The sequence below is a fragment of the Penicillium concentricum genome (assembly GCF_028827145.1).
Source record: "Penicillium concentricum strain IBT 3081 chromosome Unknown utg000004l_segment0_segment0, whole genome shotgun sequence".
NCBI lineage: Eukaryota > Fungi > Ascomycota > Eurotiomycetes > Eurotiales > Aspergillaceae > Penicillium > Penicillium concentricum.
The window spans coordinates 2,029,301-2,042,883 of NW_026622757.1; the positions used below are offsets into that span (position 1 = coordinate 2,029,301).

General features: G+C 47.8%; 5 protein-coding genes across 5 annotated transcripts; 2 read left to right on the plus strand and 3 right to left on the minus strand.

Annotated features, from left to right (window-relative positions):
* Positions 1–410: 410 nt before the first annotated feature.
* Positions 411–1,190, minus strand: N7517_009716 (autophagy-related protein 101; the record flags this gene model as incomplete). Its single annotated transcript, XM_056727439.1, has 3 exons — positions 1,059–1,190; positions 647–1,000; positions 411–598 (listed from the first exon to the last, which is right to left on the minus strand). Exons 1-3 carry the CDS (start codon positions 1,144–1,146, stop codon positions 411–413), a joined length of 630 nt encoding a protein of 209 aa, XP_056576011.1. The 5' UTR covers positions 1,147–1,190.
* A 2,085-nt stretch (positions 1,191–3,275) lies between these two features.
* N7517_009717 (uncharacterized protein) lies at positions 3,276–4,764 on the minus strand (the record flags this gene model as incomplete). Its single annotated transcript, XM_056727440.1, has 3 exons — positions 3,276–4,257; positions 4,321–4,380; positions 4,430–4,764. 3 exons carry the CDS (start codon positions 4,762–4,764, stop codon positions 3,276–3,278), a joined length of 1,377 nt encoding a protein of 458 aa, XP_056576012.1.
* Positions 4,765–5,699: 935 nt separating this feature from the next.
* N7517_009718 (uncharacterized protein) lies at positions 5,700–8,346 on the plus strand (the record flags this gene model as incomplete). The annotated part of the gene is made up of 7 exons (XM_056727441.1): positions 5,700–5,851; positions 5,908–6,679; positions 6,730–6,930; positions 6,981–7,070; positions 7,123–7,173; positions 7,229–7,350; positions 7,404–8,346. 7 exons carry the CDS (start codon positions 5,700–5,702, stop codon positions 8,344–8,346), a joined length of 2,331 nt encoding a protein of 776 aa, XP_056576013.1.
* Positions 8,347–8,739: 393 nt separating this feature from the next.
* Positions 8,740–10,899, minus strand: N7517_009719 (uncharacterized protein; the record flags this gene model as incomplete). The annotated part of the gene is made up of 6 exons (XM_056727442.1): positions 8,740–9,575; positions 9,627–9,769; positions 9,823–10,140; positions 10,200–10,486; positions 10,539–10,618; positions 10,674–10,899. The coding sequence occupies 6 exons, from the start codon at positions 10,897–10,899 to the stop codon at positions 8,740–8,742; spliced, it is 1,890 nt and encodes a 629-aa protein (XP_056576014.1).
* Positions 10,900–11,318: 419 nt separating this feature from the next.
* N7517_009720 (VOC family protein) lies at positions 11,319–12,575 on the plus strand (the record flags this gene model as incomplete). Its single annotated transcript, XM_056727443.1, has 5 exons — positions 11,319–11,321; positions 11,371–11,554; positions 11,609–11,756; positions 11,814–12,045; positions 12,096–12,575. The coding sequence occupies 5 exons, from the start codon at positions 11,319–11,321 to the stop codon at positions 12,573–12,575; spliced, it is 1,047 nt and encodes a 348-aa protein (XP_056576015.1).
* Positions 12,576–13,583: the final 1,008 nt, after the last annotated feature.

Genomic DNA, 13,583 nt, shown 5'->3' on the forward strand with positions numbered 1-13,583 from the left:
CTATGATGTCTCGTCAGGGTTCAACAGATGTTCCAATCTAGGATGTTCGCATTGATATTTGTAATTGAGTATAAAGAAAGATCAATATGTACTTACGCCGCATCGTAAAAAGAACCAGCCCAGCCCTCTCATGGATCCAAAAGAATAAACACCTAAACACTGAACACCGTACAGCATCGCTTGAAAGCCCAAGCACATCACATAAGGATTTCGTAGGCTCATAGTAATAGCCCTTTTTATAATATCTGACAGATTTCGTAAATCGTATCGGGGTCGATCGCCCGCGGCCATGTTCCACTGAGGGAAAAAGCGCAACGTGTCCGGTTGGTTGAACAATAATCGGAGTGGGAACGTATCAGACTTGACAATTCCGAGATGTATAGTCCAAGCACTGAGTCAAATTGCATAGCTCAGTAGAGACCGATGCGATTGCCCCAGCCGTCAGCACGAGGGTTGACTACAATCCTATAGGGGAATGGGTTGGAGTCGCTGGTGGTGATGGGCGGGATATGATCTTTGTCTCGATTGACGACGCTCAAGATTTTTAAAGCTGCCTTTTGCAGCATATTTCCCATGGCCTTGCGCACCTTGGCTCGTTCTGTAACCAAATTAGCTCTGGATAAAGGTAACCGGAGACTGTACATACCGGACTCAGTGCGCGGTGTTGCGATTGTCACATCAAGTGTCCAAATCTCCCAGCATACCTCTTCCTCGCCTTTCCCTGTCAGTCCGCCAAACCAGTGCCCCGAACGACGCCGTTTCTTGTCGTAGAACTCGATTGCGATTCGCCCTCGCACACCCCCGCCTCCACCGACAATTTGGCCATCCTGCCCGCCGGCTGCGGAGGACAGGTGCTGCCGGACCAGAGTGGATATCCGCGATTCAATCAGTGTCTCTAGATCTGCATCGTTTATAGCGGGGAGTGTGAAGTCCAGCACGTCAAAGGTGACTGGCCGAATTGAAGGGAAGTAACGGTGGAAGAAAATGAGGTTGAGGACACCTGGCAGGAAGCATTAGTACTAAGAACATCCTTATAGTATCCCCAGCTCACGACTAACCCTTCAGTACATCTCGCACATGGGTGGTGTCGGCGAAGATCTCCAGGAAGTACTCCGGAGGGGTTTTGCGGGGCTCCATCCCCGCCATGACGCAGCTCGCAACCAAGCGGGTTGGGTGTGTGTGCAGTCTCAAGCGGTTTTGATGGAAGGGGGAGTATTAAGGTAAATAACAGAATAGAGGGACAGTCCGTAAGCAAGATGTTCGCATAGAGGGGTGTTAAGGTGGAGTGATGACTCCAAGATATGGCAAGGGGGGGCGGGCCTATATCGGCAGACTGAAGCTTATCGCTTATCATCGAACTTGGGGGAAACCAGTTTGAAAGAGAACATTTGTGAAGTACGGAGTCTCCGGAGTATGCAGAGTATAAAGAATGAGGAAAAAAAGGACAAACCTTGGAAAGAGAGATACAAGGATCAGCGGGTTGTTGCGGGAAAGCTACGCGGAGTCCGGGGCAGAGCTCTAGTAGAGCTCTACTAAGACACGATAATTATTGGATGTTTTAAAGATATGAGAAGATGTTCAAATAGCTAGAGCATGTAGCTACATATACACCGGATTTTAGGCCGAGCGAGATGGATTTCCCTTTCCGTTTTAGTGCTAACCCCTTGCCGCTTTTTGCTCTCTGAGTAAAGCTGAGCACGCCCCTGAGTGTTCGTAATCGTAAAACCGGCTCACTGAGCATCACATGATTATTATATAAGCCCAAGTTGCTCACTGGGCGCCACCTGAGCAGCCTGAGCAAAGTGGGAGAGTAGCTAAGTGAGTAGGTCACCTCAATAAAATGCACCACGCTAGCCCCATCCAAATGCAGTCGTTCACCCAGCACTCTTGATCGTTGTCCTCTCAACGAAAGGCTGGAGTCATCAATTTGGCGGTCGATCCTGGTTGTTGTGCCTCCACCTGGAAGGCAAATGCACAGTAGGGCCACATTATTCGCTTTACTATTCTACGCCTATGCCACTATTCAACCTCGGTGCGTTTTGGCGGGGCACGAGGCCGCGAGGGAGCACCTTCTTCTGCATCACAGACCGCAATTACTACATGATTGCAGCAATTCGACGCTTATATTCTTTCTCGACTGTTAAACCCGGCAGAGTCAGAACACTATCGATAAGGGTACTCTGAATGCTTTTCAGAGTCACGCCAACTCTCGGCTTAACTAATTTCCGAATAGCCTATGGCTAATACGTCCTGTTTTATTATGATATGCTCTAAAGCTATAGTCCGAGTAACCTTCTATATACGAGGTTAGAGGAAATCTCTTTGCTTTAGCCCTGCCTACCTTTTAGTAGTCTACGGAAGTCATGCTGTAGCGGTTCTTGGATCATCTTGCCCCTATAGAGTTCCCCCGCACGACCCATGTGCATTCGGAAGCATAACTACAATTCCCAGAGAACTATAGGGCCCCGTGAATGGATGGAGGTGGCTCCAGGATGCAAGGTAGAGAGCCCAGGAACAAACTGTCTCGCTCCCAGGCGACAGGTACAGTTCCTGGAGGACATATAGCTCCCAGAGGCCGTAAGTATTATTCTAAGAGCAATGATTGAATATAGCTGGGTTTAGACCAGAACAAGACAGGCAAACGCAATTAAGTGTGGCGGCGTTGAAGAATTGAGAGGCTGCCCATTTTCGATGGTGTTAGAGGCCGATTCAACATTTCTGAGCTCTCGTCATAGTAGAGTGAGGAAACGGATGCCCTTCAGAAAATGTGATTGTGAAAATCGAGTGAATTGGTTGATCCTAGACGTATGTTGACTATTGCACACTACAAACTCGACAAACGTTGAGTAAGTAGGAAGTCAGCTGTTGTTGACAGCAGTGCTTGGCAGGGGCCACTTCAAGATCGATGCACGAGATGAACACAATAATAGGTAGCAGGGGTGAATTGTCTTGAAATAAATCTTCCGGAATCCCCAAATTCAAATTTAGCGTCGAGTGAGGTTGAGAACGACAGAAGTGGAAATTTCGCAATTGCAAGCCTACAGTGATATAAGTTGCCGAGATAAATCTCGATTTGACGCGGTGACCTGGCTTGCCAGCCCTTTTCAGGGCAGTCTCGACAATTGATTGCATGTGGGATGATTGGTAATAGATCAGATATATGGGAGTTATAGTTGGAGATAGTGAGTGACTGAGTATCCAAACGCAATGTATATATCGTACTTGGCATTCTTTGTACATTTGCAATAACAATCCGTGTATTTCCTCTTGAACAATCAATTTCCATACGCGTACACAGTCGAATTTCTCGTCAACCTGCGCAGACGCTTTCCAAGGAAATAGATCGGAAGTCCCAGGACCATCGGCCCTATCGTCAGCGCGAACTCAACCATGGCAGGCGCCAAAAAGCCCCTTCGCGCTGCCATAGGCATAACCCAATAGCTCATCACAAAACCACAAGTATTCTTGACCACAGTTGCAACAACCATGATCTCCCCAGAAATGGGTTTGTAGCAATCAACAGCATAGGCAATGGCGATTGTAGGAACGGCGGTCACGCAAACCCCGCTGAAGCCATACCCAACAACCAGGACCACAGGCCAATCCCAAAGCCGATCATAGCCCACGCCACCAACCACAATACCAACAACGGTAATAAAGAGATAGGGAATAAGAGCTGGCAACCGCATCTCTGCTTCTCGAATGCCATTATTGCGCTTTGTAGCGCGCACAGCAACCCAATCCGAGAGCGGGCCCGCGGTAGCAAGTCCAATCAAGCCGCCAACGACAAATGCGAAATTCGCATATCCCACACTAGATGGCGAGAAATTATATGGGGGTGCGCTGAGGACAGAAGATTCCGTAAGGTTCCAGAAAAGGAGGATATTTGCTGGTCCGGCGACGTTCAGCCCCGCCCAGAGGATAATAGGAAAGAAAAACAGGCGGAATGGCGTGATAATATCCCGTAGAAGAATTGCTTTCCATGCCGCTTCCGGGGCTTGCCACAATTTAAACTGGGACTTAGAGGGCCGGCCAGTGCCAACGGTAATGGCTCGCTCGATGTTCTCGAGTTGTTCAGATTCTACCTCTGCGTCCCGTTGTTTGATGCTTTGGCCGGAGGACCTAGTTGCTCTGTGCTTCGAGAACTCTGAGGTTGAGTCCCTGCGAAAACGGGTTTCAGGGAAACAGATCAAGAGAGTGATGAAGTTGAAGCAAGTCAGCGCTAGAGAGAGCCAGAAGAAGCTACGCCAGCCGTATCTATGATATAAAGTGAGCTGTGTACATTCAAAGATTGGACCGGCTTGAGCTCAAATGGCATACCTTTGCGCAACATTACCGGAGATGACAGGGCCAATGAAAAGACCGAGGAAGTAGCCCATGCTGATAGAAGATTAGTATAAAAAATGACAGTGATAGGGGTCATACTCACAAGTAAACACCAGTCCAAAGACCCCTCTCATGGAGAAAGAGCATATCTGCCACAACTTGTACCAAGAGTGTCTCACTGGTAGCCGTAGCAATCCCATTTATAACACGGGCAGCGAGCATGCTGGTATATGAGGTAGCCAAAGCTTGCCATATACACGAAGTAATGCCGAGCAAGCAAAAGATGAGACTTGTCAAGCGTCGTCCAAAGGTATTCGAGCAGGGAACGATGATAAAATTTGCAAAGCCAAGAGCGAGAACACAAGCTCCAGTCAACAAACTCAGCTGCGTGTCGTTGAGGTGGAATTCAGCGGCGAACAGGGGAAACATAGGTCCCATTGAGAGTGCTGACTCCACGGATACGAATAGAAAGAGGAATTGGGTTGTAATAACTAGATCTGTGTGATTGAGATTTTAGTTAGCTTCTACCCTTCAAGACATCGGACGGGTTACTTGCACTTCCACGGCTTGGACCAGTTCAAGGGGTCTGCAGGGTCATCTGAGGGACATGGGATAAGCCTATCCAATAGAATAAGTACCAATATGGCCAAATCATTGCCTGCATATTCCTTACTGTATATCGTGTTTTAATCCGTTTGTCAGATGGACTCCCTCCCCCTCTCTCATTAATTCAGTTCCAGGAATAAGGTCCATGTTAATCACGGTGGTACGGTCAATGGGAGGACTCTCTTTTCCAGTCATGTTGATGAATTTAACTGGAAGGAAACTGAAAGGAAAGCAGTGGAGGAAATCTGAAAGAAGCGCCGTGTCGAAACATAATTGCATCTTAAATCAAGGGTGAGCTGGGGTAACTACCAACCCCAGGATGAGACTTCCCCAGTTACCCCAGACCCGGGGTATATGGGGTCCCACAAACCATAGCCATTGTTGAAGTCACCAGTAAAGATAGAGTTGAAGCACCAGTGATTAATCAAGCATTTGATTTGTCAACTCGCCATTGATCGTCACTAAGGATCTGTTTACCCTTTAGGTCCCACGAAAATGCGGGACCGAAAATGCGGGACTACGCGCAACGGGGGTACAAAGAACGTCGACCGGATAGAATGTGAAGCTGTAACCAAAATCAGCAAAGCTTAAACAAGATTGCGAGTTATTTCACGAGCCCAAAGAGCTTAATAAGAGTCGAATATCCTCAGTCTGGAGAAATCTTGGGGTGCATCCCCACACTGACCCCAGACTTTCCCACCTCCGATATCCCGATCCCCGCCACATCTCTTCATCCTTCATCCCCCCCCCCAAATGATAACCACATCATGGCTGAACGTTCCCGCACTCGTCGCCAGCGCTTGTGTTCTTGGTGTTTCAAGTCATTTACTAAGGATGAGCACTTGGCACGGCATGTTAGGACACACACCAGAGAGAAACCGTTCGTCTGTACCATATGTAAAAAAGCCTTTAGTCGCCAGTACGTGTCATGCCGTATACCTACCTTGATTAATTTGACACTGACTGAGCTTCTAGTGATTCTCTTCTGCGGCATTCAAGATCTCATCGATCATCCAGTGCTATTCCCTCTACTAGTGCGGCCCACAGCACAGAAAATGATGCCATACACCCGCCACTGAATCGCCACGATGAGCAAGTCTCTCCATTCAACAACGAATATTCAATAGGCGCCCATGAGGCTCCTACATCTCCAGACCGTCTTTCCTCATTTGGATCGAGGTATCCACATGCTGGTCATCCCGGATCGGCATTTCATTCACTTACCAACCCGGCACAACACCCGACTGTGGTCGGTTCGAATGTCGAAGAATCGGCGCAGTCAAATTTCGACGGAGCAGTGGCCGGGCTCCCGACACCAGGTTCCCAATCTCGATTAACTGGCCTAGATCCGTCTCTACATGATTCTAGCCAAGATGGGTCATGGATCTGTGGCAACGCGAGTACCCAAATACCGGCATGGTTTGCAGATGACGACTTTGATCTCGGTGCTCTAAACTCGGAGATCTTGATGTCAACTGCTAACTGGGTTCCTCCTGGAACCTCCGGCCAATACCAAAATGAGCCCGAGCGCGATACTTTGCGACCGCTTGTGGAGGATACACTTCCATCAAGGGAGGATCTAGTAAAAACACATTGGTACACGTTCATGGGCATATCACGAACGGGACACACTACCCCGGACACGGGTCCGGAGCCAACACAGGTGGATGAAGCATACCGAGCTAGCCTAGCGGTCAAGCTCCAGCCTCATATGCCCTTCTTACCACTTCCCTCCACGGACTTTCTGGTGGGTTCTTATTCTTCCCCCTTGATTCCTGTTCTCAGCTAATCAAATAGAATATATGCATCCAAATGTACTTCACGAAATTCCATCCCGTGTTTCCAATCGTACATGCGCCAACCTTCCGGCCGTCTGCTAAAAGCTCATTGCTGCTGCTATCCATTTGCTCCATTGGAAGCCTGTTTGTAGGATCTTCACATGCTGCATCGAAAGGTGTCAAAGTGTTTGAGACCCTTAATAAAGCGATCCTGTCGTCGGTTCGTCCGTCAACCTCGATCTCTATGAGACTTTAGTTAACTTCATATAGTGGGAAAAATACTTCTCGAGACAAGGACCTGAGACAATTGCCTTGATCCAGGCGGCTCTCATAGGTCAGACATTCGGACTTTTATCCGGGGTGAGGCGACTGCATATCCTTGTGTTGGTCAATAGCTAACAGGCATGATCAGAGACAAAAGGATTTACTCATTGCACAGACATTTCATGGCACTCTGCTTGTGGTAATTGATGCACTACCTCGCCTTTGGGCTTGGGACGTACTAACAAATTCACTAGTGGGCTAAGAGAGCAACTCTATCCAAATGCAAGAGAGCATCTGACTATATCAGCTTGAGCGAGGTCTTCCACGCACCACAAAAGGCCTGGAAGAGGTGGATTCAGGCAGAAGAACAGAACCGGTGAGCCGAACAAAACATTAAGCTATATTCAAATTACTAAGTCTCGGCTCAAGGCTACTCGCAGGAATTCATGTTCATGATGTCGAGATCTCAGAACTGTTTTTGACAGACACCTATTTGCGACATTCACCAGAAAAGCTCCCACCACTGTCTGATGATGACCTGTGGGCTGCAACAACAGTAGAAGTCTGGAGCGGAACGATAATGAGCCGCCTACCGGACTCAAGGATGCATGAAACCCAGTCGCGGCCACCGGACACAACAGCCGATCAGGCGCCTCTACAATTATCCCCCCTTTCCAGCAATGGATTTCACGCCTATCTTGAGCTCGAAGGTCTCGGTACATCCGCAGTCGAAGCTAATAACACAAATAGCCCAACCCAGCGACAGTACTGCGAGGACAATCTGATGGCCTTCTACGAGTCGCATATAGGCCCCAACAAAGAACACAGCCGGGATCCGTACTGCCTACCCGTTTTATGGCACTCGATCTTCTTCTCACTATACGCCAACGCAAATCGACTGGAACTAGTAATCGGCAAAGAGGGCTTCACCGAGTCCCAGAATCACATAGCCTACGCCCGCTCCTGGGCCTCATCACCAGACGGCCAACGCTGCGCGCTACACGCCGCACTAATCCTGCGCGAACTCGAACAGGAGAATATCGGAACCGAGCCACCGATCCACATCCCGCGAATAATATTCCGCGCAGCACTGATTTGGTTCTGCTATACGCGCTTTGGATCGGATACAGCAAACTCACAGCAGAATATGGAGTTTTCAGAGCTGCAGAAGATAGGTCTTGATCATCAAAGGTTGCTGTTTGAAGCGAATGGATTTAAAGCCTCCCGGCCTACGACGGCTGAATCGAGTACTTTCTGTGGATTAATGGATATCTTGCCAAGGGCTGGTCACTGGGGAATTTCGCAGTTATTTTCCTCGATTTTGAATTTGCTGCTTCCTGATGTTAAGGATGATGAGAGGTATGCTCGGTGATGGGGCTATCCGGAAGACAACGTACTTCGTGTAGCGCTAAAAGTATCCTATATGAATTAATGAACCGTGTATTTGAAATGAATCGTTTGAACTAAATCAGAAGTTATTTATACATGCGTGACATACGTAGGAACTAAAAGTCTGTAGACAAATAGCTGTTGGGTGGGGTGAGGCATCAGGCACCCATGGAGATATAATCCATTTGTTCCATAGCTAGCCCTCCCCTTCTTTCTCTCTACTATGTAACCTTCCCTGGAGCGGCTGATACGGAAACAGTATATAGAGCATGTTGACAATGAGTAGTATGACATATATATCTGACTGCAGTATCTTGCATGAAAATGAACAAATGTGAATACAAAGGTCGCCAATAGAAACTCCACGAATATGAATTTATGCACGTAGATATGCCACAGCCTCTCTAACCTCTTTCTCGAGCTGGGAAGCGTCATCACAAGCAGCATATACAATGCGGTCCGGTCGAACAAGGACGAACTTGCTTCCTCCGAGCGCCTTCGCAAGTTGGTATGGGTCATAATACTCAGGCTCCGGTCGCCCACGACACAGGGGTGATCCAGCAAACTCTTCAGTGGTAGCGAGACGGTAAACCGAAGAAGTGTCTTGTGTAAGAGCCATCGATCCTATATCTAACCTTCCAACAAGGTATGTGACTTCAGCATAAGGGATCTCTCCCTTGGAGGTCTCTTCAATCCGAGATACCGCCTCGCGAGCAGCAGTCAGTTCATACAAATCTTTCAGGCATACAAGCAGCTGGAAGAGCCCTTTCTTCTCTTTTTCGAAAATGATATCATCCGAGAACAACACATCACCCGACTTCCCAATAGGCTTACAATAAACCTGTCGAAGTAAAGTACCTCCCTTGTACGCCGGATCAAAGGGTAGTCCAGGCGAGTACTTGTACGGCACCATCCCCTCCTTTCGGCGCCCAAGCCGTAGATCACGCCTCCAACTAGGAATGAAGTGCATAAAGTACAGAAACCAATCGCGGAGGAATATTTTTAGGGGATTGCCTTCGGTGACGAACTGGCCATTCCGAATGGTTGATGCGAGAGAACGCTCCAGTTGCTGCTTGCGCTCGACATACCACGCCGATAGAACTTGTTCGTGGTTGCTGGGTTTTGTTGACGGTTCTCGTCGGCAGAGAAGGACAAGACGCCAGGCTAGGCTGATGGCGTCGCGGAAGCCAGATGCAATTCCTTGGCCACCAACTGTAGTCTGTTATTATTACGCATCTGCAATATTGGACTTGAAATACCGACATGGTGGGAAGACGTGTGCTGCATCGCCGCAAAGTATTACGCGACCATGCGACCATCTATTGCAGCTTCGCGCAGCGAAGCGGAATGGCCGTGATCGAAGGACGCGGATGCAGTCGTCGGGGAATATGATATCTTGAATTAATCTGCAATGGTCAGTATCGGTGCTCGATATCCTTTTTCAGACAGTCTAACTTACCCATATTTACTCCCCGGGTGTGTAATATAGGGGTATACAACTTTTTCAATATTCTCAGGAGTGGACATTTCCTGTCCATCTTCACCAGGAAGCACAACAAACTCAAAGCGCCAGAGTCTATCTGCTGGCAACCCGAAACGTCCACACACAGCGGGACGCTCTGGATTACAGATGAACCTGAAGCTCTCTGGGAAAAAAGAATCGTAAACTTCTTGGGGAGTGTATCCTAGCTTCCACAGGGGAAAATCGGGGTGCGTCTTTTCCGTAGGAAGTGAGACCTCCCAATTCAGTGCCACCCAGGTTTCATCGTAGAATGATCTAACAGCGGTCAGTATTTCCATGAAAAGAGGAATACACCCAAAGACACCACGACTCACTGATGTGCCTGTTCCATGCGGATACCCAAAGGCTCCATGAAGCTCTTTCTGGTAAAGCCTGTTTTGCCATCGGCGCCAACTAGAAATCGAGACTTGAGGTTGTGTATTTTGCCTTGCGTATCACGATACTGCGAATAGACATAATCTCCTTCTTCACGGATATCGATCATGGTTGCGTTGGTCTGGAGCTGACAGAAGCTGGATGAGGTCATTGCCGTTCTCAGATGCTTTTCGAGGATTGGTTGTTTGTGGCATATGAATCCAACATGCCCGGTACCACCTTCGGTCTGTGTGAGATGAATGAGCAGGAAAACTCTGAAAAAATATAGATATACAAACCGTGCCATAATCCATCTCCAAGAAAGCCTTCTTGTCGAGGACTTTATCCGTTCCTCCAATGAACTTGAACTTGTGCATGCCTGACATCGAGTTAGCAAAAGGAAAGAGACATCGCGTCGAATTGAATATCCTCACAAGTCCCAATATCAGAATAAATGGGACAATAGATGCCAGCGCCCTGCAGAGCCCGAATTCCATCCTCATCCAGCGCGATGCCTCGTGGATCGGTAGTGATCTCAGGCTCCTTCTCGATCACAACGTGCGGAATGGACATTCGCCCAAGGTACGCAGAGAGCATAGCCCCGGTCGGACCACAGCCGCAGATGACCACATCAGTAGTCTCATAATCAGTATCGGCCATGTTGTTTTCTCAAACACAAATGAGCAATGATATCGCTAACGGGCGGATGTCGCATTAAAATAATTCGGGGCCCGGATTAACCATTAGCGAATTATGCATATTTGCCCGTTGTATTCGGCTATACCCCCATATTGTGGGACGGATTTTGCATTGCATGACCCATGTCTATGTCTTCATTTGCCGTAGTGAATGCTAATTCCGTAACCCCGTATAAAGCCGAAAACTGTGGGGTCCGGGGAAGGTCCCTCAGGGGAAATGTGGGGTTAGGCGGGACCTTGCGGGAACGTGAGGTGTGATGTCAAATGAGGGCAATTCTATCGGCAGTTATAAGGCAACCTCGGAGATCGTGTTAAGTTAAATCAGAATCTTGCTATCTGGAAACAGGCAAGGTCAGACTCAATGGAAATTAAATCATTAACATGGTATGTGTAACATCCTATCTACAAGTCTAGTACTAATCCATCGGCCTAGACTATCCAACCAAACCACGGTGCCTCGATTGCCGATATTATCGCGGTTGGCCCAGAGGCTGAAAGTATCGCTGCATGGCAGGCGAGATGTAATATCAAGACGGACTCGCAGATCCGCCTGTCTAAACTAGCGCATATGCGCTACCAACACCCTGATCTGGATGAGATTACCTCTTTCCTTGAAGGTATCTATTGTAGTAACCCTTTTTGAAAAAGGCTATGCACTTATCCATTTACAGATTTTGGTATGACCGTCGCAAAGAAGACCGATGACGAGATTTGGTATCGGGGATATGGAGTAGACCCCTACGTCTACTATGCGAAGAAAGGAGAGAAGAAGTTCCTTGGTGGTGCTTGGAAAGTTGAATCTTACCAGGATCTGGAGAAGTAAGGGATTTAAAAAGCAATTACAAATGCTATTAATACACCACTAACACTTTTAAGGGCAACAAAGCTACCCACAGCAGGCGAGATTCAAGATCTCACAGATGCCCCGGGCGGAGGCCATATGGTGACATTGACAGATCCCGAAGGATTTGCCATGAACCTATTTTATGGACAGACACTCGTTACACCTAGCACCTACCCAGATAAGCTGATTACCAACTATGAGATCGAGAAGCCACGAGTGCGAAGATTCCAGCGCTTCCAGCCTGGTCCGGCCGCAGTTCATAAGGTTAGTCACTCTTCTCCTTTATCCTAAATATAGACACTAATACTTTCTAGCTCGGTCACTATGGTGTCTGCACCACAAACTTCGAAGGGCTTGTCGAATTTTATACGAAGAACTTCAATATCGTCCCAACAGACTTCCTCTACGTTGAGGTAGAAGGCAAGAAGAAGAACGTCGCCCTATTTGCCCACGTCGATCGTGGCGAAAATACCGTCGATCACCACTCATTCTTTATAAGCGCAAATCCGACAACCCATGTGCACCACTGCTCATTCGAGGTTCACGACTTCGATACCCAGAAGCTGGGCCACCAGTGGCTCGTGAAGAAAGACTATAAGTCTGTCTGGGGTGTTGGCCGACACATTCTTGGAAGTCAGATTTTCGACTACTGGTGGGATACTACAGGAAATATGATCGAGCATTATGCGGATGGGGATTTGGTCAGCAATCAAACTCCTATAGGGTATATGCCTGCGGGTGATGAGTCGTTGGCTGTGTGGGGACCTGAAGTGCCGTCTTGGTTCTTGCAGTGATAGTTCCACTTCCTAAACAGATTGCGCAACAAATAGCGAATGAGTTGGAATATTATCGCGAGTTTTGAGTCGTTGAATGACCCTTTTGCTCACATATACAACATCCATTATCTTCTTCTCAATTGAGAGAGAGATTCGACCACCCTTGTTGGATAGGAATGCGTCATGTGAATAGATACTGCAATGCAATCGGAACGTATCAATTCTCTCGAATGTCATTTTTGAACATATCCATACATCCTATCCTGTATGAAATGGAAAAACTCATTATTTTTAACTTGCCCAGAAGACTTCAACATTTCGACGGTGGAGAGCTTCTCACCTCGCATCGCGAATTTCTTCTTTTCTTCTCAAACCCAATGGCCATTGCTGAAAAAAATGAGTATCAGTCTACGTTCCGAAAGAGCTCTCCAAAGAGTCGATCTTAATTTATTTTTAGGTCAATTTCCCTAGTTGCCTCTTTTACTTCCTTCCAAGCCTCGAAGTCGCCTTCTCAGCCGCCTATCTCCACAGCGCGTGATGCCTACGGTTCGGGCTAGATACTTGAGAGTATCCCGATCTGACAAACGGCGCTGAAGGCTATAGGCTTCCTTGCGCCACTTGCAGTGGCGAGACAATGAGTGGAAACCCCAGCCTACTCGTTCATTTTCATTACCATCGTATCTATTCGCCTCACCATTGAAATCCCGCGACTATTAGAGTGACGGACCCGCTTGAATACGCAGGGATATGCCTTTCCCCACCTTAATATTGGTAGGAATCCTTCCGAATATTCCAAGAATGAATCCTCTATCTAAACGTCCCGCCGCAGTGGTCCCACATGCCGTAGATTGTTCGTCCCACGGCGCTTCTAATTATATAGCTATAGTAAAGAGTAAAAGGTTAGTTTCCTGAGTTTAAAGCTGAAAGATAGGGGCAAGAAAGCATTGTCACGGCCTTCTCTTCCGTATATCCGATAACAAGTAGTAAATACGAGATGCATAGCATATATCATTAAACTTTGCAGTC